Source organism: Pristis pectinata, chromosome 19 (genome assembly GCF_009764475.1).
Source record: "Pristis pectinata isolate sPriPec2 chromosome 19, sPriPec2.1.pri, whole genome shotgun sequence".
Lineage (NCBI taxonomy): Eukaryota > Metazoa > Chordata > Chondrichthyes > Rhinopristiformes > Pristidae > Pristis > Pristis pectinata.
In genome coordinates, this window is record NC_067423.1 from 17,717,899 (window position 1) to 17,742,866 (window position 24,968).

Consider the following 24,968-nt stretch of genomic DNA (forward strand, 5'->3'; position numbering starts at 1 on the left):
GGAATCGAAAGTGAAGTTGTTCAGGGTGAGGATAAGTACGGCCAGGTGGAGGAGAGTGAAAGTGGAAGGGGACTGGTTCTGTCTCTGGTCAAGAAAGAAGCGGAGGGCAGTGAGGCTGTCATGATGGGGAATGGAGGTATATAGGGATTGGACATCCATGGTGAAGATGAGGTTGTGTGTGCTGGAGAACTTAAAGCTGTGGAAGAGTTGGAGAGCATGTGATGTGTCATGGGTGTAGGTGGGAAGCGATTGGACTGCGGGGACAGGATAGTGTCCGGGTACGAGGATATGAACTCTGTGGGGCAACTGCATGTGGAGAAAATAGATCTGCTGGGCCAGTCCTCCTTGTGGATTTTGGGGAGGAGGTAGAAGCGGGCAGTCGTAGGTTGCAGGACTATCATGTTGGTAGCTGTGGGTGGGAGATCTCCCGAGGTGATGAGGTTAGTGATGGTGCAGGAGATAATGTCCTGGTGGTCCTTGGTGGGGTCATGGTTCAGGGGTAGGTAGGAGGAAGTGTCCGAGAGTTGGTGTCTGGCCTTTGCAAGGTAGAGGTCAGTTCGCCGGACTACCATGGCACTACCTTTGTTGGCTGGTTTGATGGCAATGTCAAGGTTAGTGCAGAGAGAGTGGAGAGCAGAGCATTCAGAAGGGGTGAGGCTGGAATGGGTGAGGGGAGCAGAAAAGTCAAGATGGCTGCGGTCGCGCTGACAGTTGGCTATGAATAGTTCCAGGGAGGGTAACAGACCTGGTGGGGGAGTCCAGGTGGAAGAAGAGGGCTGGAGGTGGGAGAATGGGTCATTAGAAGGAGGAGAGGACTCCTTACCAAAGAAGAAGGTGCGGAGGTGGCGGAAAAAGAGCTCAGCATCGTGCCGGGCTTGGAATTCGTTGAGGTGGGGGCGTAGAGGTATGAAGGTGAGGCCTGTGCTGAGAACGGAACGCTCAGCTTCAGAGGGGGGGGTTGGGGGGGATGGTAAAGACTCGGCAGGGGTTAGAGTTGGGGCTAGAAGGAGGAGGGGGGTAGGGGGGCTGGGCTGGTGAGAAGAAAGGGGTGAGAGGGGATGGAAGTGGTAAAGGGCTGAAGAGTGCGATGTAGGATAGGAGGTGGATGTCCGGGAGGGGAAAAAAGAGGGGGAGCAGGAGGAGAGGTCAGGGTAGGGGGAGGGGATAAGGGGGGCTGGGAGTGGGCTGGTGTAGGTGCAAGGTGAGATGCAGAATTAGAAGTAGCTGGGGGAAGAAACAGAGCAGAGGCAACAGAAGGCGAAGCCTGGAGAGAGTGAGGCCCTGGGGAGGAAGGGGGTGGGAAGAGCAGAGAGTGGTGTAGGGTGGGGGTGTCTGGGCAGGCAGAGGAGGGGGGCTGGAGGACTGTGCGGCAGCAGGAATCACTGACTCCGGATGGGCAGGGAAGCAGGGGCCAGAGGTCTGTGCAGCAGCAGGGGTCTCGAGGCGGGCCATCTTGCGATCCTTGCCAGCGGTGAGGAAGGTGAAGAATTTTCCATTGAGAGCGTGGATACAGCAGAGAATGACGAAAAATAAAGGTCCTGGGCACATCTTGGGTAGCGAAGCCCAGAGCTGTGGAAGAGAAAGAGAGAGGGCCAGAAGGTGTCAGTGCATAGCAGAGAGGGTAGAGTGGAGGGCAGAGAGGGAGAACCGGCAGGAGCAATGGTGCATAGAGTGAACACACTGAAGGTCCAGGCTGGAGCCGAACTGGAAGGCCTGGAAATGGACTAGGAATCCATGTGGAACAAGATGGATGCGTGGACACAGAACGAGGAAGGTCACATGGCTGTGGAACAGAGTCTGAGTGAGCACATGGTCGAGCAGCTGGAGAGCAGAGGAGATCAGAGGGGGGACCAGTGAGAGAGGGACTCACAAAACTCCCTTTGAAAAGAGGAAGAAAACTTCTTCAAAGTGGGCATCCTTGAAGAGACTTTGCAGTGGAGCAGTAATACTGGAGAAACAAAGGACTGCAAATGCTGGCATCTAGATGAAAAAACACGATGATGCTGGAGGAACTCAGCAGGCCAGGCAGCATCTGTGGAGAAAAGCAGGTTGTCAACGTTTTGGGTCAGGACCCTTCTTCGGGTTTCTCTCCACTGTTTGAGTATCTCCAACATTTTTTGTTTTAATGATTTGTTAGTGTTTTGCTTTCTATGGTGAACTGCTGTGAGCAAATAACTGCCTGCTTCTTGAGGTGTGAAAGGCCACGCATTTTTAAAAAGTCCTTTGGAGCATTTTGCAAAAGATGCTAATGCAAATCTTATCCACGTGGGTCTCAATAATGAATGATAGGAATAAACTTATGGATTGGATTTGCAATTGGTATTGGTTTATTATTGTCACTTGTACCGAGGTACAGTGAAAAGCTTGTCTTACAAACCGATCACAAATGTGATGCCATACATTTTGAAATTGGAATTGGTTTATTATTGTCACTTGTACCGAGGTACAGTGAAAGACTTGCATACTGTTCATACAGATCAATTCATTACACAGTGCATTGAGGTAGTACAAGGTAAAACAATATAGAATGCAGAGTAAAGTGTCACAGCTACAGAGTGCAGTGCAGGTAGACAATAAGGTGCAAGGTCATAATGAGGTGGATTGAAGTCAAGAGTCCATCTTATTGTACTAGGGAACTGTTCAATAGTCTTATAACAGTGGGATAGAAGCTGTCCTTGAGCCTGGTGGAACATGCTTCAGGCTTTTGTATCTTCTGTCTGATGGAAGTGGGAAGAAGAGAGGATGTCCTGGTGGGTGGGGTTTTTGATTATACTGGCTGCTTTACCAAGGCAGTGAAGTATAGACAGAGTTCATGGAGGGGAGGCTGGTTTTTGTGATGTGCTGAGCTGTGTCCACAACTCTCTGCAGTTTCTTGCAGTTGCAGGCAACACAATCATATGGGGAAGGGTGTTTTAAATGGGTAGAAGGGCAGGGGTATCTGAGTATAACAGTCATACAAGTTGGTGAAATTTGTGATTTACAAGGCTACTTTTTAGCAGATCATGGGTTCATTTTGTGAGAAATGAAAATCTCAAATTATTAGCTTGTCAGTGCACTGACATGAAGTAATGTGAATTGCTCTGGTTTCTCACTACTCTCCTTGGAGTCTCTATTTAAAGAAAAAATATTGACTACTTAAGCTATATCTTCCTAGGCCACAAAATTACTGGCTGCCAGCCACTGAGACATGCTGTTTCTTACAGCATGGCCTTGGATGTAGTTCTCTTTTGGGAATCCAGTTCCTACCACTTGCCATGGTCGAGCTCAGTGTAAGTGCAGGCAACCTGGTTTACTCTCAGAATAAATGCTAGGCAAACTAATGGGACTAAGACTAACAAGTAACCTGAACATAAAGGCCTCTATCCTATGGTCATAAGCAACTGGCTGCAGAGATGGTGGATGCTTTGGTTATAATCTAGCAAATTTCCCAGAAATCTGGGGAGGTACCAGAGAATTGGTAAACCTGCAAATGCAATACCATATTTGGGGAAAGAGACAAAGCACCAAATTGTTGGCCAGTTACCCTAATGTTTATCATCGGTAAAATGCTGGAGTCCACTGTTTTGGAGGGAATAGCAGGACATTTAGCAAATCCTAAAATGGGTAGAGTCAGCATGGTATTTTTGTAAAGGAAATGGTGTTTAATAAGTGAGGATTTTAAGATAATGAAGGCTTCCTAGATGTTTGCAGAACCAAATAAAAGAATTGCACAAGTGGAAAGAATAAGTGATTAAAACATAGAAAGGGAAGGTGTCAGCAGTGAAATTAATCTTGGATTGTCATTTTCAAAGGTTTGGGAAATGGGGAAAAAGCCTTTGGCTGGTTATTTTCCTACATCATTTTGGACAACCTGTGGTAAAGAAATCATTTGATATTAATAGGAGTCACTACAGCACAATGCTTGGAGATGTTGTTCCAACTGCACACTGAGGACATCCTCTGTTTCATTGTGTGGCACCGTCACTCGACTAAATCCCTGCTTTTGAATTTGCAAACAACGAAAGGTGGATGCCTAAGCTGCAACAGTAGTTGAACCCAGGACATCTAAATTGAACTTCTGATGCTGAACTGATTGGCCTTGCCCCTGTCCCCCGAGAACAGACAATTGGGATGGTAATTGGCTAGAGTGGTTTTGTCTGTCTTTAGCATCTGCCTTGAGCTGTATTGGAACAGCAAAGCTAGAAACAAATTTTGTAACACAGGTCTCCAGCCATGCACTTTAGTGCATATCTTGATATCGCATAAAAAGGGACAGCAAAAATTTTGGCCGAACCTGGTTTCTAGGTGTGGGGTGCAAAATGATATGATCTGCTGAGTATTCTGGATGATTTCAAAATGAGGATATGTTTGCATTTGTGTCCAGGATTCTGTGACAGCTGAGGATGTTCACATCATCATCTCCTTTCTTGAGTTGTACCATAGCTTTGACAGCATCAGTTGTGTGACAGATGGTAGGGTTTCCCTTTTGGCTCCCATTCTGATAGTTATCCTACAGATCTTGGGCAATGATGGTGTTACTGGCTTTAGCGATGAACTCTGAACTCTGAAGCCACAACTCAACCCATTGCTGTTTTTTAAGCAGTTATTTGTGGTAATAATGTGCTGCTTTTGCTGAGCAGGTGGTAGGACCTTCATATTCAGCAGGAGGTTGGTGACATTGCTTGTGGATTGCCACTTAGTAGTAAGGGCTACGTGGAGACGGTAGCCTTCCATCTCTCTGATAAAGGATAAAATGGATGGAAATAAACACTGGAAATACTCAGCAGATCAGTCAGCATCTGTGGATGGAGCAGCAGAGTTTATGGTTGACTATCTTTCTCAATGATGGATAGAATGAATTATGAGGCCTTAATTTCCACATGCTCTAGCTGTGAAGCCTGTTCAATTCTTGAAAGCTTTGCAGCAATTAACCAATGATATTCTTTCAGTATCCATTTGGCCAGCATAAATAATATCAAGCAACTATGATCAATGATGACTGATTCTCTCAAAGCATTTTTGTTGGCTGCCTCCTTTTCCATGAGGACATAAATGAGGTATTCAAACAGTCTAATGTGGAAAGGCTGAGAAAGATGGAATCCTGTTAGACTTCTGTGCAAATTGGTATAACTACTTGGGGGCCAACAGAAAATCTCGTTGTATTAAATGCAGCCCAGATGCTCAAGTTCTGGGCAGTGACTGTCCTTTCCATACAGTTTGTTTAAATTACTACGTTTCTTGGTGAGCTTTAGACCAATCTCCCTTTCTTTTTGCACAGCATATGAGATCCTTGCACGTGCAGTTCTTATCAGAATTGGACAATCAGGGAGTACCTTGCCAAAGGAAAAACTGGTTTCAGATGACCAAAAAGCTGCCATGACCAAGTCCTTTTGACTTTAACATTGAAACGAGCTTTGAGTGGAAGAAAACACTTTGTTGAATGGACATCAGATTTTGACATGTAGGACAATGCTCAGCGGCAATAGGCATCTTGCCGAAGAGGTCAGCAGGACCTGGACTGTTAATGGTGAGCTCTACAGAGAATCAAAGCATATGTAAGTGATATTACTGAAACAGCTTTGCCAAAGTTTGTTTACATGGAAAACAACATAACACTACTTCAAAAGCTATATCTCAAAGACTGACTTTAACTATTTTTCAAGCCCGATATCATGAGGAAATAATTTCAAACTGCTGGCACACTGATGTTACAGATGATCAAATGAATTGTGGTATGAAAATAATGACCAGAAGGTACTCCACTGCCTTGGCTGTCACTACTTTAAAATATTGCTCCCACATATCTCCTCCTCCCTCCGGCAAATGCTCAGTTGAGGATGATTTTTCTTCTGCTCCATTCCTGCATGTTCTGAGTTGGCTGGTGAGGCGAATGAGGGGCCTGTTTTGTACCACAGGTGGTGCCTGACTGGGCTGGTGGGTGGGTAGTTTGGGAGGTGGTATGCTCCTTGCACAGTTTGCTCTGGGCTTTTGTGACAAATTCTGCCTGCCATCTTGCATGCTGCTCCTTCATTGTAGGTGGTTATGGACCAGGATTCTCATGAGTTGGTGGGGACATTGCACTTTTTTCCTTGGGGGTTTTGAGAACGTTGAATCATTTCCTCAATCTACCTGACTATTGCTTACTGTTACAGAGCTCAGGATATAGTCATATGGGAGTCTGGTGTCAGGCATTCATACTTTTAACTTTTCTGCACTGACCCCATATCCTTTGATTCCTTAATAGAACATAGAACATCACAGCATAGTACAGGCCCTTCGGCCCAGTATGTAGTGCCGACATCTTATCCTGCCCTAAGATCTATCTAACCCTTCTGTCCCACATAACCCTCCATTTTTCTATCATTCATGTGGCTATCTAAGAGTTTCTTAAATGTCCCTAATGTATCTGGCCCCACAACCAATGCTGGCAGTGTGTTCCACGCACCCACCACTATCTGTGTAAAGAACTTACCCCTGACCACCCCCTCATCTCTTCCTCCAGTCACCTTAAAATTATGCCCCCTTGTGTTAGCCACTTTTGCCCTGGGGAAAAAGTCTCTGATTGTCCACTTGATCTATGCCTCTTATTATCTTGTACACCTCTATCAAATCACCACTGATCCTCCTTCACTCCAAAGAGAAAAGCCCTAGTTTACTCAATCTATCCTCATAAGACGTGCTCTCCAATCCAGGCAGCATTCTGGTAAATCTCCCCTGCACCCTCTCTAAAGCTTGCATATCCTTCCTATAATGAGGCACGCAAAACTGAACACAATACTCCAAATGATGTCCAAAAATATCCAGAAATTCTGTCTTGAATATATTTGATGACTAATCTCTGCAACTCACTTGTGTATTGAATTCCAAAGATGCATCAACCTCCAGGTAAAGAAGTTTATTCTCATCTCCTGAATGGCTGGCCTCTTATTTTGAGACTCTGTCATGTGGTTTGAGGCACCCCAGCTAAAAGAAGCATCAACTCTACCTCTGTTATCAAGCCTTGTAAGAATTTTGGACATTTCAGTATGATTACTTGTTGTACTCATGAAATCCAAGAGTTCAGGCCTAATCTGTTTAATCACTTTTTTGCACTGATTCCTGGGGATCAAAGCATCTAACCTGGTAAAGCTTCGCTATACTCACTCTATTGCAAGTGCATCCTTCCTTAGGTTGGGACCTGTATACAATAATACAGATTGTCTCACTGAGGCTCTATATATTGGAGCAAGATATTTTTACTCTTGTTCTCAAATCTTCTTTCAATAAAGGGTAACCTACTGTTAACCTCCCTAACCATTTGCTGAACCTGGCTATTAAATTTGTCCTTTACAAGGCTATCCATAATAGCCTCTGAACACCAACACCTTCACTCTCTTGACATTCTAAAAGCAGTCTTCCTTTCCTATTTTCTGTCGAAATGGACGATGCCGTTTTTCCCACATTATATTCCATCTGCCCTCAACCAGTCACTGCTCATTCCCTTGAAATTTCTCTATATCATCCTCTGCCTACGTTGCCTCCTAGCTGTGTATCATTATCCACTCAACTAAATTGTTACACGGTTTGTGAACAGTCAAGGGCCTAGTAGTGCAGCACCCCACTGTTTACCCCCTCTCATTTTGAAATGACCTGTTTCCTGTCCACTTAGACAGTCCTCAATCTTTGCACTTTAATTTTACTTAATTATTTGCGTGGCAACGTATCAAGGGGTTTCTGAGAGTCCAACTACGCTCAGATCAACTGATTGGCCCTTATCTGTTTAGCTAATTACTGCAAATTCCAACAGTTGGTTAAACATTATCTTCCTTTCATAAATCTCTCTTCAATCTGCCCAATCCTATGATTTTCTAAATGTCTCGTCACTGCCTCCTCAGTAATAGATTCTATCACTTCTCCACTCTGGCAAACCAACTACTGATAGTTTCTTGTTTTCTCTCTCCCTCCTTTAATACTAGGGTTGCATTTGCTACATATCAGTCTGTGGGAACTGTTGTAGAATCAATAGAATTTTGAAGGATGACCAGAGACTTGGTTGAGAGGGGGACAGGACTGGCTGCTTAATATTCCAGGGTTTCGATGTTTTAGAAGAGATGGAGAGGCAGGTAAAAGAGGGGAAGGAGTTGCACTACTAATCAAAGACAGTATCACAGCTGTACTCAGAAGGAACATAATGGAGGGCTCATCCACTGAGTCGATATAGATAAAACTCAGAAGTAAGAAAGGCACAATCACTGATTGGATTATACTATAGACACCACTGCCCCCCCCCCCCCCCCACCAATAGCCATTGGGGCATTGAGGAACAGATATGCAGGCAGGATTGTCGTAGTGGGTGACTTCAACTTTTCCAATATAGACTGGGACCTCCTTCGTGCAAGAGGGTTCAATGGGGTAGAATTTGTTAGGTGCATCCAAGAGTTTCTTAAAACAATACGTGGGTAGTCTTAACTAGAGGAGGGACCATACTGGACCTTGAATTGGGAAATAAGCCTGGTTAGGTGATTGACCTTTCAGTGGAGGAACATTTGGGAAACAGTGATCACAATTCCTTAAATTTTAAGATAGCTATGAATAAAGATAAGTATGGACCTTGCAGGAAAGTATTAAACTTGGGAAGGACAAATTACAAGAGTATTAGGCAAGAGCTAGGGAGAGTTCATTGGAAATGGCAGTTTTTGACATATTGAGTTATTTAAAGACCAACTGCACAGAGTACAGCACTGGTATCTTCCAGTAAGAAGGAAGAATAGGATGGCAAGATAAGGGAGCTTTGGATGACAAGGGCAGCTGTGAATTTAGTCAAGAAAAAGGAAGCATGTGGGAGATTAAGGAAGCTAAAATCAAACAGGGCCCTTAAGGAATATAAAGAAGCCAGAAAAGAACTCAAGAAGGAAATTAGGAGAGCCAGGAGGAGCCATGAAAAGTCCTTGGCAAATAGGATTAAAGAGTACCAAGGCACTCTATACATACATCAAGAGCAAGAGGATAACTAGGGAGAGGGTAGGACCTCTCTAGGATAAAGGAGGGAACATGTGCTTGGAGGTTGTGGTTGAGGTACTAAATGAATACTTTCTGTTGGTATTCACTAAGGTGGACATGGAGGATAGTGAGATCAATATGGGATATAGATCAGTTGCAGATATGGGTGAAGAAATGGCAGATGGAGTTTAATCCAGCCAGGTGTGAGCAGTTGTACTTTGGAAGATCAAATGTAAAGTGAAAGTACACAGATAATGTCTGGACCCTTAATGGCATTGATGTACAGAGGGAACTTGGGGTCCAAGTCCACAGATCCCTAAAAGTGGTGATAAAGAAGGTGAGAAGGCATATGGCATGTTTGCCTTTATTAGTAAAGGCATTGAGTTCAAGGGTCAGGAATTTATGTGGCAGTTTTATAAAACTCTGGTTAGGCTGCATCTGGAGTACATTACTGCATTCAATTCTGGTCGCCCCATTATAGGAAGGATGTGTAAGCTTTGAAGAGGGTGCAGAGGAGGTTTAGCAGAATGCTGCATGGGTTCGAGGGCATGTGCTATAATGAGAGTTTGGATGAACTAGTGTTGTTTTCTCTGGGGCAGTGGAGGCTGAGGGGAGACCTGATAGAAGTTATGAAATTATGAGAGGCATACATAGAGTATGCAGCTGTTGTGTTTTTCTTGGGATTGAAATGTCTAATACTTGAGGATGTGCGCTTAAGGTGAGGGGGAAAATTCAAAGGAGATGTACGTGGCAAGTTTTTTTTTTCCACAGTGGTGAGTGCCTGGAATGTACTCCCAGGGGTGGTGGTGGTAGTGGTGGAGGCAGATACAATAGAGACATTTAAGAGGCTCTTAGAGAGGCACATGAATATGCAGAGAATGGACCAAGTGCTGGCAAAAGGGATGTTTGGTCATTAGCTTAATTAGTTCGGCGCAACATTGTGGGCTGAAGGGCCTATTCCTGTGCTGTACTGTCCTATGATGATGATTGTTGTATCCATTATCTGATAACCATCTCCATCAAGATGTGGCTGGGGAGGCTGGACTGGACAGTTCACTGTGGAATGGAGTCAAGACCATTTGCGTCAAGGGCACATTCATGGTTGAGTTCTTCAAAATGTTCCTTCCAGTATGTGCCTGTCTGTCATCAATTCATAATCATAGAGCTATACATAACAGAAACAGGCCTTTTGGCCCAACTGGTGTATGCCGACCAAGATTCCCATCGAAGCTGGTCCCATTAACCTGCATTTGGCCCACATCCTTCTAAACCTTTCCTGTCGATGTATTTATCCAAGTGCTTTTTAAAGGTTGTTAATGTACCTGCCTCAACCACTTCCTGTGGCAGCCCATTTCCATAGACTGAAAAAGTTGCCCCTCAGTATCCTATTAAATCTCTCCCCTCTCACTCTAAACCTATGCCCTTTAGTTCTTGATTCCCTAACCCTGGGGAAAAGACTGTGTATTCACTCTATCTATGCCCCTCATGATTTTATATACCTCTAAGATCACCACTCATTCTCCTACACTCCAATGAATAATGTATCAACCTATTCAACCTCTCTCCATAACTCAGTCCCTCGAGTCCTTGCAATGTCCTCGTTAATCACGTCTGCACTCTTTTCAGCTTCATGGCATCTTTATTTCAGTAGGGTGACCAAAACTGAACGCAATATTCCAAATACTGCCTCACCAACGTCTTTATACAACTGCAACATAATATCCCAACTCCTATACTTGGTGACCTGACCGAAGGCCAGTGTGCCAGAAGTCTTCTTCACCACCCTGTCTACCTGTGACACCACTTTCAGGAACCATGTACTCTCTGTTCTACAACACTCCCCAGGGCCCTACACCTCACACTTACCTACACTAATCCCATTTGCCCACATTAGGACCATATTCTAGAAGCAGATACGATAGTGGTCTTTAAGTGCATAAATGTGCAGGGAATAGAGGGATATGAATCATGTTCAGGCAGAAGAGATTTAGTTTAATTTGGCATTGTGTTTGGCACAGACGTCATGGGCCGAAGGGCCTGTTTGCTGTTAATGACTCCAACTTTCGTATCATCTGCAAACTTGCTAATTCTATTTTATCCTCTCTCTCTCACGCCTGAAACTGCCAATTCTGCCCTTTTATCAACCACATTTCTGTAATTGTAACAATATCATAATCCCATTTGCTGATCCGTGCTTTCAGCTCGTCTGTTTTGCCTGTGATGCTCCTTGCATTAAAGTAAATGTAGTTAAGCCTACCAGCCCCCTCATGGTTCCTTTCCTGTCTCTGCCTATTTTTCCTGCTGGACTTACCTGTTCTACTTTCTACATATGAGTCGGCCTCTCTACCTGTTGCACTGTCATTCTGGGTCCCACCCCACAGCCTCACTAGTCTAAACTCTCCTGTGTAGCACTAGAAAACCTCCCTGCAAGCATATTAGTCCTCTTCCTGGTTTCCTGGTCACTCTTTATCAAACCAGTTCTGGTATTTCTGGTAGGAACACTAGGTGTTAATTATGGTGCACATCAGGGCAGTCCAGATGCTTTGGGCACTGGGAGTTGTCTAATGAGGTAGTCTGAGGAGATCCTTGAGACCTTGTACATTTTGTTTTGTTTGATAATAGCAAAGTTTCTGTTGCTGTCATTGTTTTGGAGCCAGGCTGATGGAGCTAAATGGACGAGCAGAATAGTCATTGGTACCTCTTGTGCTGTGGATATGTTTTCAGTCTGTTGCTCAGAAGATGATGTACTGGTGCAGTGTCTGGATTGGAGATGTTGCATTGGGGTCTGCGTTTTGTCAACAGGGTGTAAGTAATAAGACGATGCTCCAAGTATTTTATCAGTAGGACGTTTCCACTGAAGTTGGTGTTCCCTATTCCCTCTTGGCCAATCACTTTGCCAGAGGTTTGTACCTTTTTATAGCCTTGGCATTGGTGTCACATTGGAGAATCTGTTTTCTCCTTCAAAGAGATGCAGGCTAGGTTTTACTTTGAAAGGTCATTTTGTCCTCATTCTCAACATGCATTGTTCCAGTGTTGGGGCAGTACTGATGATTCTGTGTTGGTGACCTAGATAGTCATGAGACATGCACTTATTGCACAGGAGAAATTGCTAAGTTGTCAGACCAGCTCATTCTTGGCTCATCCCTGGAAGACAGCATTCCTCTTCTGGTGTGACCTTCCACTGTCTCATTCTTTTGAGCTGCCCACTGTGTCTAATTCAAGGTATTGTCAGTGATAAAGAATCTTGAATTCCCAGGTTGTGTCCCAGAGTAACAGTTATGTTTGTTGGAGGTATCCGTGAAGTTTCGATAATTGCAGTTCTAAGGTTTCATATTGAAGAGTGAAAGTAGCCTGTGTGTGGTTTATGTGGGATAGCTGTTACACACCAGCCATCATGTGGACTTGACAGAGTGAGGGGTAGATCTAATTGCAAGGGGACTCTGTATGTTGCAAAGTGACCACATAATGAGAACTTGGGCAAATGTTTCAATTCAATTTGCTGTGACTTTAATCCCTGTATAGCAGTTGGAATTGTGCAACCTTAGTGCATACTGTACCCAGCCATGATTTCAGGTGCTTGGAAAAGAAGCTGGAACACAAGTACAATTCAAAATGAATAACTTGTCATATGCATATTTAAACTCGTTAATTGGAATTTGGACCTGGAACAATGAAATTTGTTCACACCAAGATGAGTGTTCCTACAGTTGGGTGTTCATCTTGCAACTGGATGGGTCAGGTTTGGCTGTGGGACATCACTTCTAATTGTGACATGACTCCAATATTGGAGAGGAAATGCTGGCTGTGTATCTCTTGTCATGGGCAACATATCAATCAGCTGAGGCCATGGTGTGATATGAACTCTTGTTTTCAGATTACCATAAATTATTAACCTCTGCAAAGTAAGTACTAATCCACCTTTCCTATTAGGAGCAAATGAAATGCTAGAAAATCCAATAATTAGTTCCCAAGTAGCTAATCGTCCTTTTTTTTGTGTCTGTGTCCTTTTTGTCTCTAGTGGAGGCCTCAGTAACCTGTTGTATCTCTGCACACTGCCAGATCATGTCCTGAGTGTGGGCGATGAACCTCGCCAGGTACTGCTGCGTGTTTATGGAGCCATCCTACAGGTAAGTGCAAGTGACTCATTTGGTAACAGCAATAAATGGCAGAAAATTAAGCTCTTGAGCTGCTTTTAAATTGATGTTTCCCATAACAAATCGGGATTTTTAGAAATAATTATCAATTCTTTTCCTTGATTTCTGCTTCACCTACTTTCTCCAGTTTTGATGTGCTTGCTCTTGCTGACACGTACTTCTGCGATGTTCACTTTGGTAACCACACCAGAATCGACTTGTCAGGTGTCTGCAAAATGTGGTCTCTAATTGCATAGCTGAATGCTGAAATATTTCTCCTTGACTCCCACTAGAGGGCAGGAGAACCTGTTTTTTAAACTGGGCTAAAGTTCAGGGACTTGAAGTATGATAAGCCTGTTAATACCACAAAACTGAACATCTGTTCAGCTTTTTTTACTATTTGCAGTCCCAGTTTATATCTGGCTTGTGAAGTGCCTACAGTGTGTCTACTTGTTGCAGGGCTTGAATTGATGGTACCTGGCTACGATGAATTCTCCTGGTTAGGAACAGGAGAAGACTGAATTCAGATGAGGGAAAACTTCACTGCACTTCATTCCAAGTGAATTAGGCACCTCATTGCTATGCTAGACAATTAGTAATTTGGGGTGCAGGTTACACAAAATGAAGCCATTTGATTCATTGAGTGTGTGACACTCCAATGTCACAACCAGAATGTGCCTGTTTCTAGATATTGAACCAAAGAAAGGGTCAACTTCTGAAGTTGGGATTTCTGCAGCTAAATCCAGATCCAATTCTATTTCCATGTTACCATGACTTCTGCTAAACAGTGTTTTACAGTTCAGGATTGCCAGCCCCTCCTTTTCACTGTCTGGTTTCTCATTAACCAATAACACAACTTGGGTATTGCAACATAATTCTGTATGTTTGTGATTTCAGTGTCACATGAGCTGTACACTATTGCACAAGCTGTGAGCCAGTTTATTACCTTAGTATATTTTATTCTAGTTTAAGTTTTCTAAAGAAGCCTATTTCCTTTTCTCTTCTGGCTATGTTTCTGGTCTAATTTTCACCTCTCCCTCGAGTGTGAAAAGCTTGTCATTTGTTGCCAAACCAGAGCCCATATACACAGCTGCTTCTGTTTCCCTCATTTTCCTTTCAAGTCAAATCCAGTATTTTCCAGCCCCCCAACTGAAAATAATGCCTGCTTTGTATGTTCTCTTGATGTAAGTACACATTCAGGCTAGCTGTTCTGCAGCTGACAGGCCCTGTATTATAATTGCAGGCATCCTGCATCCATTTCACTTCTTTGATAAGACTAAGATTGGCGTTTTGCTTGTTTCACTGTTGGTTACTCTGGTTCCCAATTTCAACTCCTGCATCAGTAAACAGTCCATTTCCATTCTGTGCACAAGTCCAAAGATTCCTGAAGGTGGCAGCATGGGTAGATAATATAGTAGAAGGCATATGGGATACATGCCTTCATTAGAGAATGAACTTATCGTAAACTTTAAGACATTGATTAGGCCACAGCTGGAATACTGTACATTGTGGTCACTGCAGTGGAGAAGGAAATGATTAGATAGGGCATTTTAGTTGTGAGGAGTGACTAGAAAGGCTAGGTTTGTTTTCCTTTGAGCTGAGGGGGAGGCTGATATAGAGGTATACAAAATCATGAGGGGCCTAAGTAGGGTTGATGGTAGAAAACTTTAACCAACAGCAAAGGTATCTAAAACTAGAGGACATGAATTTAGGTCAGAGGGGATCTGAAGAAAATGTTTTCACCTGGAGCATAATTGCCATCTGGAACTCATTGCCTGATAAGGTGATGGGGGAAGGTAAATTGACAACATTTGTACTTTAGACAAGCACTTGAATCATTAGAACATAGAAAGCTATGGACCAAGTAAATTGAATTAATGTAGATAAGCACTTGATGGTTGGCATGGACGTGGTGAGCCAAAGGGTCTGTTTCTGTACTGCTATTCTAACCTGATACTATTTAAATTGTCAATCTTATCAGGAGTGCATTTTGCCTTGAAAAGCCATTTCCAGAATGTGTTTAAGTGGTCATTGTATTGGATAAGATTTCTGCTGTTCTGACTGTAAATACTTTTGTTGTCCCTCACAGGGTGTGGATTCTCTGGTATTGGAGAGCGTGATGTTTGCAGTTTTGGCAGAACGCGCCTTGGGACCAAGACTATATGGAGTGTTTCCACAGGGACGTTTGGAGCAATACATTCCAGTATGAAGTTATTTCTCTCTAGTGTCACAGTTTTGTCATGAACTTTGTCTTGGGACCATTTCTCAAACTTCAGCATCCATGCACAGTCATTCATCCTCTATAGGAATATCCTACTCATCAGAGGCCTTGCTGAACTGGTTGCAAGTGGTTTATTGCATTGGGCGTGGTAACCAAGGCTGTCACCAGGACTGGCTGTTGGAGATAGTATTGAATTACTGGCAAAGTAACTGACCAGAAATGGAATTAACTTGTTCTTTCTCTTTGCAGTATGTCCCCTTATTTATCATCCTCTTCACACAATTATTTTAAGATCTTGTCAGTGTAAGAGACAAGGCCATGCTTCACTGTGGCTGGAACTGGTTTGTTTCATTTGCTTTGTAGCTGGTGGTAGATTAACTCTGTTCAGTACATGCAGACCTCCACAGGTGTGGTAAAGACTGCCACAGGATGTTGGAGCAATTTGTTATGCTGCCCATCATGTAAAATGTTGATAGCAGGCGGACAAATATCAGATTCCTATGTCATCTCAATGTTTGTCCTTTCAAAAGGTCTTTGTCCAAGTCCATTGTTTTTCCCAATTTGTTGTAAATCGTTGTCACCTTATGAGTGGTATCAGAACCAATTAAACTCTGGTATTGGTTTATTATTGTCATTTGTACCAAGGTACAATGAAAAACTTGTCTTGCAAACCGATCATACAGGTCAATTCATTACACAGTGCAGTTACATTGGGTTAGTACAGAGTGCATTGATGTAGTACAGGTAAAAACAATAACAGTACAGAGTAACGTGTCACAGCTACAGAGGAAGTGCAGTGCAATAAGGTGCAAGGTCACAAGGTAGATCGTGAAGTCATAGTCCATCTCATTGTATAAGGGAACCGTTCAATAGTCTTATCACGGTGGAGTGGAAGCTGTCCTTAAGTCTGGTGATATGTGCCTTCAGGTTCCTATATTTTCTACCTGATGGAAGAGGAGAGAAGAGAGAATGTCCTGGGTGGGTGGGGTCTTTGATTATGCTGGCTGCTTCACCAAGACAACGAGAGGTAAAGACAGAGCCCAAGGAGGGGAGGCTGGCGTCTGTAATGTACTGGGCTGTGTCCACAACTCTCTGCAGTTTCTTGCGGTCCTAGGCAGAGCAGTTGCGGTACCAAGCCGTGATACATCAGGCTGTTTATTCTTACTCCATTGATCAGAAGTTTTCAGATTCCTTATGTAGACAGACTCTTTATTTTGGAGAAATCATCCTTTCCCCTGCAGTTTCACCACTCTCCCTATCCCCTCCAATCTAGTTTTCACCACTTTCTGAAGACAAACTTTTGTTGGCCTTGCAATCTATGTGCACTTGCTACTCTCTGGCACTGATATATTATCCCTTGGTTGGAAGGGTTTGCAGACCCTTTGACTGTAGAAAGAGTTGCTTCTGCCTGTATTTCTACTTTCCTTTTACCCTAGCTAACCCCTCCTCAACATTCTTCATGATGTTAGTAGATGTATTTTTCAGTCTGGACTAGGAGCAGATTCCCCTGTGGTGGTGTGGACACCAATTGGAGCAGCTTTTCCTGTCTGAGATGAATAAGTAATGCCAGATCAAAGCTGGCTTACATTTGCTCAGTCAAGTTCTAGGTGCAGTCTAGTGACTGCTTAGGGTATATATCAAGGGGTTGTCAGTTTACCAGAAGGTAGACTGCCCTTTTCAAAATTCTGAGATGGATATCATGATTTCACTTGAGTGATTTCCTGTTACAGCTGCTGGGTTACACTGCATTTTGTAGCAGTTAGGAGTGTGTTTGAATATAGAGTAATAACCAAAGGCTGAACAGCTGACTCTGATCCTGGCGAGGTTAGACCCGAGTATTCTAGGTGTGAAGGTACAGGGTAAACGTTGACCCCTCCCCTGCTGCTGTGGATTGGAAGCAAATTGGTAGCATCTGAAACCCAAGCTGCTTCTATCCACCAATGATCCCGCTTCCCTGTGTTTGTTCCCATATTTGAGTGGTGTCTTTGTTAGGCGAGGGTGCGTAACTATCATTAAGGATTGACCGAAAGAATGCATTAAAATTAAAATAATTTAATTTGGCATCCTCCAAATCTGTCTGACTAGAGCCGTCGACTCCTGACTGAAGAGTTGGGAATTCCAGATATTTCAGCAGAGATTGCGGTTAAGATGTCTCGATTCCATGGAATGGTCATGCCCTTCAACAAGGAACCAAAGTGGCTGTTTGAGACTATGGACAGGTATGGTTGACAAGGATCTGCATCAAGTTGTATGGAGTGGATCTCAAGGACAGGCTGTCGAATTGCCCAGTGCAACAGCAACTGCAAAACAGTCATTTACTTAGCTTCCTCTTTTTGTTTTTGTTTTGTTGCCTCCCTTTCATATCATATCATGTTATGCTTTTAAACCTTGAACTGCCTTAGCTAACCTGTCTGGGCGGTTTAGTCCAGTGTTCTACTGTTAAATGTACTCCCAATGAACTGTTATCTTCGTCTAGCTCTGCCTTGTCTTGTGGCTGATAAGTATTGGGTACTTGCTGGTCTCTTACAGACCATCACCATCCACCCTCCAAACTTCATACAAATGGAGACAGACTGATCTGAAACAACAGGAAAGAACTGCCAATATAAGCAATCTAGTTCAACGAGCTACCATTGCTGAGAGGCGCAAATGGATTTGGTAATTCCCACGGTGTGCAAAGGCACTAGACCAGGCCCTGAAAGGGCAATGCAAAGAAAAACTGTGGAACTCGTATTTGCTTTGCATTTTTTTGGTGTAATCTGTCCTATTCATTAGAGTATGTGAGCCTTTCATCCTTATTTATGAGATTCCATTTAAGATGGTGATGATCCACTTTCCTAAACCATTGCAGTAACTGAAGGTGAGGGAAGGAGCCACCGGATTTTTGACTTTCCAGAAAAAAGCAACAACAAATTGATTCTAAATGGGATGATGCATGATTTGCAATGTGCTGCTGCTTCCCTTTCAATATCCTTGCAGAACTTGTCTTGCTAAGTGGTAATTTATAGCTTTGGGAGGTGGCTCCAAAGAACCCTTGGAAAATGAAATGACTTTTGTAGATGATACAAACTGCAGTTATGGTGATCTGGTTGTAGGACCGAACAGTTCAGAGATGCAATGAGTACTGATCAGTGGGCTGTTTTGTTCAAGACGATGTTGAAACTTAAGTGGTATTAGAGGTGATTTATCCTGTGTACTTTAAGCTTTAGAGGAGTTCTAGCTGTAGAATATTCTGCCTCAAGGGGAAGTGAACAGGCTGTGGATGGCAATTGTCATTGCCTTGCACTTGTTTGGCCCTAACTACTTAATTTTCTGAGCACTTGAGAATGGAATTGAACATTTGCCTATTATCAATGATCGTTCCCATTCTGACCTTTTGATGGAGGCAAATTGATAAAATAGCTGTTCCTGGAGCTGAGGTGATGATAAACTTCCTCTTATAATCCAGCCAATGATTCCCATTGATCTCAGTTTTACTAATGTTATTTGAGGGAGTGGGGTCATGCTCGTACTGTTGGAACATTGTGTTGTTTTTTTTTTAACCTGATTTGTAATCTCAAGCCTAGTGGCTCTTGTGGAACCCAAATCGGAGTATTGATGAGTAGATTATTGTCATATGATGGCATTTTCAATAATCCCATTCCATAGCTTTGTTTCAGAAGTGTGAGCTGGAGCAGTAATTGATGGGTTGGACTTTTTGTGGCCAAGGTGCAACTCCAGAGCACTGTCCCCCTATGTGGTAGATACCATTGTTGCAGCTGTGATGGAAGAGTTTATCTAGAAAAGTCGCTGGTTCTGGGGCACAACGAAGAGGCTATTGGGATCTGTAATCTTTGGTGTATTTCATTACGCTGTCTTTGTCAGTGAGTGAAAAGGATTAGCTAAAGACTATGCTGCCATGGACACTTGGCACTCTTGGCTGAAGATGGCTTCAAAGCTAGTATTTTTGATTTGCATGCAGGGCTCTTCCATCATTCAGGAGTGTTTCCTGCTACTTAACCACCATAATCAAAAATTGTCACCTATGCTGAATATGGTTTGCTGCTACATTTTATTTTACATTTTGCCCTCACTTGGGCTGAGGATCCAGTGTACATCTGTTAACTAGCCACTTTTTGCATCAATTGGGATGCACATCCTTGCTCTCGGTTGGATCTCCTGATTCTAATGCCCCCTCCATTTCAGAAGTTATGCCATCCATCTTGGAGCAGCAAAATAAATGGGGCCCCTTCGTTCTATACTACTGTGTACTCTTTGTCTATTATTAGGTAAACTCCTCACTGTGTTGATTTGCTCCATTAATAATGGTTATGAATAACTGAGTGCTGTCTTTATTTCAGCAAGATGTGCAGCTACTTCAGATTTTTTAAAAATGCTTTCATTTTTTAGGAATATTATCAGACTTGATGCCTTCTTGCAAAGGTTCATTCAGGTTTCAATGGAGTTTTGAGGATAGAATAGATGAGGGAAAACTAGAGGATGTGGTGTAAATTGAGTTTTCTTACTGTTTTGATAGTCTTATGAGATTAGTGTATAACATTAAAGCACATGGAACTGGAGGTGTTATACTGGCATGGATTAAAAACTGATTGACCAACGATAGGAACACATACTCATTTTTAGAATGGCAGATGGTAGCTAGAGGGGTACAGCAGGGATCAGTGCTTGGAGTCCCATCTGTATTAATGGTTCGGATGAGGGAGCCATATGTAGTACTTTGATCTGAAACTGGGTGGAATTGAGTTAAAGCAGATGCAAAGAGGCTTCAAGAATAATTAGACAAATTGAGTGGGTGAATAACTGTCAAGTTACTTACTTTGGTTGGAGAAAAAAAGTAATAAAAGCAGAGTATTATTTAAGTGGTCTTGGTTTGCGAAATGTTGATGTACAATGGGATGTGAGGGTTGTAGTACACCAGTCACCTGAAAACACATAAAACATTTTGCAATGAAGGCCAACATACCTTCATGTCTGGTTGAGTACTAGAGTTATACAGAACCCAAGTTATACTACATTTAGCACATTGGGTGAAGTTTTGTCTCCTTACGTAAAGAGACCATAGGAGTTCAATCAAGGTTAGCCAGACTGATTTCTGGGATGGCAAGTCTGTTGAGTGAGAAAAGATTGGATTGACTAGGGCAGTCTAGATGAATGAGTAGGGATCTCTTTGAAATGCACCAAATTCTTATGGGCTTGACTGGATGCAGGGAGGATATTTCCTCTGGCTGGTGGGAAGCAGGGGCAAGGATCAGAGATCAGTTTCAGAATGTACTCAGGACTGAAAAGAAATTTCTTCAAACAACGGGTAGTGAATCTGTGGAATTCTCCACTTTTGAAGATTGAGGTGATAGGGCTTCTAGACCCAAAACTCAGCAGAGTATGAGGAGAGAATGGGCATAAAGTAATGCAATAGAAGATCAGCCATGATCAGTTCAAATGGCAGAGCAGGTTGAAGGAACCAAAAGTCCAATTTTTCTTGTTTCTAAGCAATGTCTGGTTCCAGGGCTTAGTTAGGATTGGGCCTGCAGTCTTGTGATTTGATCTGAAGAACTTCTAATAAAGACTATCTCTCTCCTCTTTGTAAGGTATCTCAAGCAGATAATGGGGCTAACATTCATCAGAGAGGCACATGTGAAAAAGTTCAATAAACTGAAGACTTACAACCTTCCAGGAGAGTTGGCGAGTTTAAAGTAAGAATTTAAATATTCTTTAATCATTACTTTACTGTTTGACAGGAGACCTTGATCATTGGCATGAGCTTAAGTTTGTACATTGGGGAGAAAAGAAATTATTGTTTTTACAATACTTTTTCATCTTTCCTGTTCTTTGCTACTCTCTGAAATCAATATAATTTGCAAATTTGGTTCTTTTTCTTTCGGGCACTTCTTGAAGCCACTTGGTCACCTGTGGTTTTTTGCCACAATGATGTACAAGAAGGTAAGGATGGATTGTAGGAGAAATAGGTTTTATAGTTGGCTTTGAATTAGCAGAATGATCAGCAGATCTGTGATGGATTGAAGTATCAACAAAAGGTAACTCGATCAATTCTGCACCAGTGATTGTGCAGGGAGAATGTTTCCTCTGGCTGGTGGGAAGCGGGGGCTAGGGCCCGAGATTAGTCTCAGGATATACTTTATAGTATTTCCTTGGTAATATGCCTGAACACATTACTGCTTCATAGTGATGGATGTTGGAGATAGCTTTGAGATTTTGGTACTAGTCAGCTCTGAAGGGATGGGTGGTAATCAGAGCAGATTTGAGCTTTTAAAGAACCCAAACCAATTGGATTAGTAGAGAAATTACTTCACCAGTGGCACTGACTTCAGTGAAGGTGGACAGAATAGAATGAGGGTGTAAGTTGGGACATAGCTTTCTGCATTGGATTGTTTATTATTGTCACTTGTACCGAGGTACAGTGAAAAGCTTGTCTTACAAAAAACCGATCGTACAGGTCAATTCATTACACAGTGCAGTTACATTGAGTTAGTACAGAGTGCATTGACGTAGTACAGTAAAAACAATAACAGTACAGAGTAAAGTGTCACAGCTACAGAGAAAGTGCAGTGCAATAAGGTGCAAGGTCACAACAAGGTAGATCATGAGGTCATAGTCCATTTCATTGTATAAGGGAACCGTTCAATAGTCTTATCACAGTGGGGTAGAAGCTGTCCTTAAGTCTTGGTGGTATGTGCCCTCAGGCTCCTGTATCTTCTACCCGATGGAAGAGGAGAGAAGAGAGAATGTCCCGGGGGTGGGGTCTTTGATTATGCTGGTTACTTCAAGACAATGAGGGTAAAGACAGAGCCCAAGGAGGGGAGGCTGGTGTCCGTGATGCACTGGGCTGTGTCCACAACTCTCTGCAGTTTCTTGCGGTCTTGGACAGAGCAGTTGCCGTACCAAGCCGTGATACATCCAGACAGGATGCATTCTATGGTGCATCGGTAAAAATTGGTGAGAGTCGAAGGGGACAAACCAAATTTCTTAGCCTCCTGAGGAAATAGAGGCACTGGTGAGCTTTCTTGGCCATGGCATCTACATGATTTGAGCAGGACAGGCTGTTGGTGATGTTCACTCCAGGAACTTGAAGCTGTCAACACTCTTGACCCATCACCATTGATGTAGATGGGTGCATGTGCACCACCCCCTTTCCTGAAGTCAATGACCAGCTCTTTAGTTTTTGTTGACATTGAGGGAAAGGTTGTTGTCATGACACCTCCACTAAGCTCTCTATTCTCCTTCCTGTACTCCGACTCATTGCTGTTGAGATACGACCTACAAACAGCGGTATCATCTGCAAACTTGTAGATGGAGTTAGAGCAGAATCTGGCCACACAGTTGTGAGTGTATAGGGAGTAGAGTAGAGGGCTGAGGACGCAGCCTTATGGGACACCATTGTTCAGAATAATCGTGCCGGAGGTATTGCTGCCTATCCTCACTGATTGCGGTCTGTTTGTTGGAAAGTCAAGGATCCAGTTACAGAGGGAGTGTGAGTCCTAGGTCTTGGAGTTTGGTAACAAGCTTGCTTGAAAATTATTGTATTGAAGGCAGAGCTGTAATCAATAAACAATAGTCTAACGTAGGTGTCTTTACTGTCCAGATGCTCCATAGCTGAGTGTAGGGCCAGGGAAATGGCATCCACTGTAGACCTGTTTCGCCAATAAGCGAATTGCAATGGGTCCAGGTTGTCTGGTAGGCTGGAGTTGATGTGTGCCATGACCAAACCTCTCAAAGCACTTCATGATGATGGATGTCAGAGCCACTGGTCGGTAGTCATTGAGGCATGTTACCTTGCTTTTCTTTGGTACCGGGATGATAGTGGCCTTCTTAAACAGGAGGGAACCTGAGGTGAAGCAGGAAGAGGATGAATATGTCCGTAAATACTTTTGCCAGCTGATCAGCACAAGATATGACACACAGCCCAGGACACCATCTGGGCCAGGTGCTTTCCTTGTGTTCACTCTCCGGAAGACTGATCTTGCATCCTCCATTGTGATCACAGGTTCAGCTGCGTTGGTGGCTGTCAGGGTGGGTGGTGACAATCCACTTCCCTCTTGTTCAAAACGCGCATAGAATGCGTTAAGTTCATCAGGAAGGGATGCGCTGTTGTTAGCTATGCAGCCTGACTTCGTCTTGTAGCCTGTTATGGCATGTAAGCCCTGCTATAACTGGTGGCTGGTCAGGGACTCGATTTTGAGTTGGTATTGTGTCTTGGCATCCCTGATAGCTTTCCGAAGGTCATACTCCATTTCTGTACAGATCAGGATCACCAGATTTGTGTGCAGCAGTCCTCTCCTTCAGTAGGGAGTGGATCTCCCAGTTCATCCATAGTTTCCTGTTGGGAACACCTGTATTGTCTTTGGTATATAGTCCTCCACACACTTGCTGATAAGTCTGTGATGGTCTGCATGGTTAACAGAGTGAATAAACTTAAAACATTTAACCTGTTGTTTCAACATTAGGAGAAGATGGTCAGTCTTGAGCACTGTGAAATGAAACCTAAAACTGGCTTTGGATCCTGTTTTATGGCCCACATTTGTTGAGGTAGAGTGAATGCTTCGTACTGTTTCCAGCCCACTTCCCTGACCACAGCAACAGGTGCAGTCTGTCTTCACACTGAAGGTGCTAACTGTTGTGTTGTTTGACACTACTACCTTGGGGCAGATATTCAGAGGAATACATTTGGAAGAGATCTTGCAGTTTACAACTTGGACAGAAGCAAGTGATTGAAATTGAAGCTGGGACTAGTTGCTTTTTTTGTTTGGAGTTAACCTGTGCAAAAGGTTGTCACTGTAATAGACTATTGAACAGACTCTGATGTGATTTATTTCTTTCCAACACTGTCAATTTGTGATGAAAATCAGAAAATCCTCAAAATCCATTTACTTTTCCTAAATCAGTACTGAGCCATTCCTTGTTGTTGAATTAATTTTCTGATTTTTGTTTCCTTTTCAAGGTAACATTCTCTATTTGGCAGATAAAGACCCTGCATCCACAGAGAAATTGATGCTGATTGATTTTGAATACAGCAGCTATAATTACAGGTAATGACAGCTCTCAGCATTTTATTGCTATCAAGTTGCTGAACTAAAATTGTTTTTGTCAGTTGTAAAGTGTGTATATGTTCCAATAGAAACTTTTATTTGGAGGGGACTCGGTGTTACGAACCAGCAACAAAAGAAACACACTGAGTCCTAATTCAGTGTTTAAAAACTACTTTATTAATAGCTACTTGTGATGAGAAAAATAAAAGTAAAAATGTTAAACCTTAAACATTAACCCTAAAACCAAACTGTGTGTGGGCAAATTCCCAAACTCCAAGTCCAGGAATGGTTCTTAAAGTTCCCGTCAGCAAGCCATAAGGTAGATGGTAAGACGTAGATGTAGAGAGAAAAATAGAAAGTAATTACAAAATCCAAATGTTCCACGATGGAACCAAACGACACCTTAGTGTTTACTCGGTAGTGACTTCCTCACCCCGCAAAGCATCCAAATTATGGCGTCCACACAAATACCTGTTTCCTTCTACAGGTCAACAACAAAGTGAACTCCACTGTGTCATTCAGAAGTATTTGCCACCCCGAAAAGCATCCGAGACATGGCCGTCCACACAAACACCTGTTTCCCTCCACAGATTAACGACAAAGGGACCCACCGGA

At 43.1% G+C, this 24,968-nt stretch overlaps 1 protein-coding gene across 2 annotated transcripts in view; it reads left to right on the forward strand.

Moving 5' to 3' along the window:
- chkb (choline kinase beta) overlaps positions 1 to 24,968 on the forward strand; it is a 697,917-nt gene that overhangs the window by 12,653 nt on the left and 660,296 nt on the right. For both annotated transcript variants that reach the window (XM_052033683.1, XM_052033682.1), the window contains exons 2-7: positions 12,977 to 13,085; positions 15,181 to 15,294; positions 17,398 to 17,531; positions 20,898 to 21,002; positions 21,191 to 21,249; positions 24,266 to 24,353. In XM_052033683.1, the coding sequence (XP_051889643.1) occupies positions 12,977 to 13,085; positions 15,181 to 15,294; positions 17,398 to 17,531; positions 20,898 to 21,002; positions 21,191 to 21,249; positions 24,266 to 24,353 (609 nt within the window). The remainder of the gene's footprint in view (positions 1 to 12,976; positions 13,086 to 15,180; positions 15,295 to 17,397; positions 17,532 to 20,897; positions 21,003 to 21,190; positions 21,250 to 24,265; positions 24,354 to 24,968) is intronic.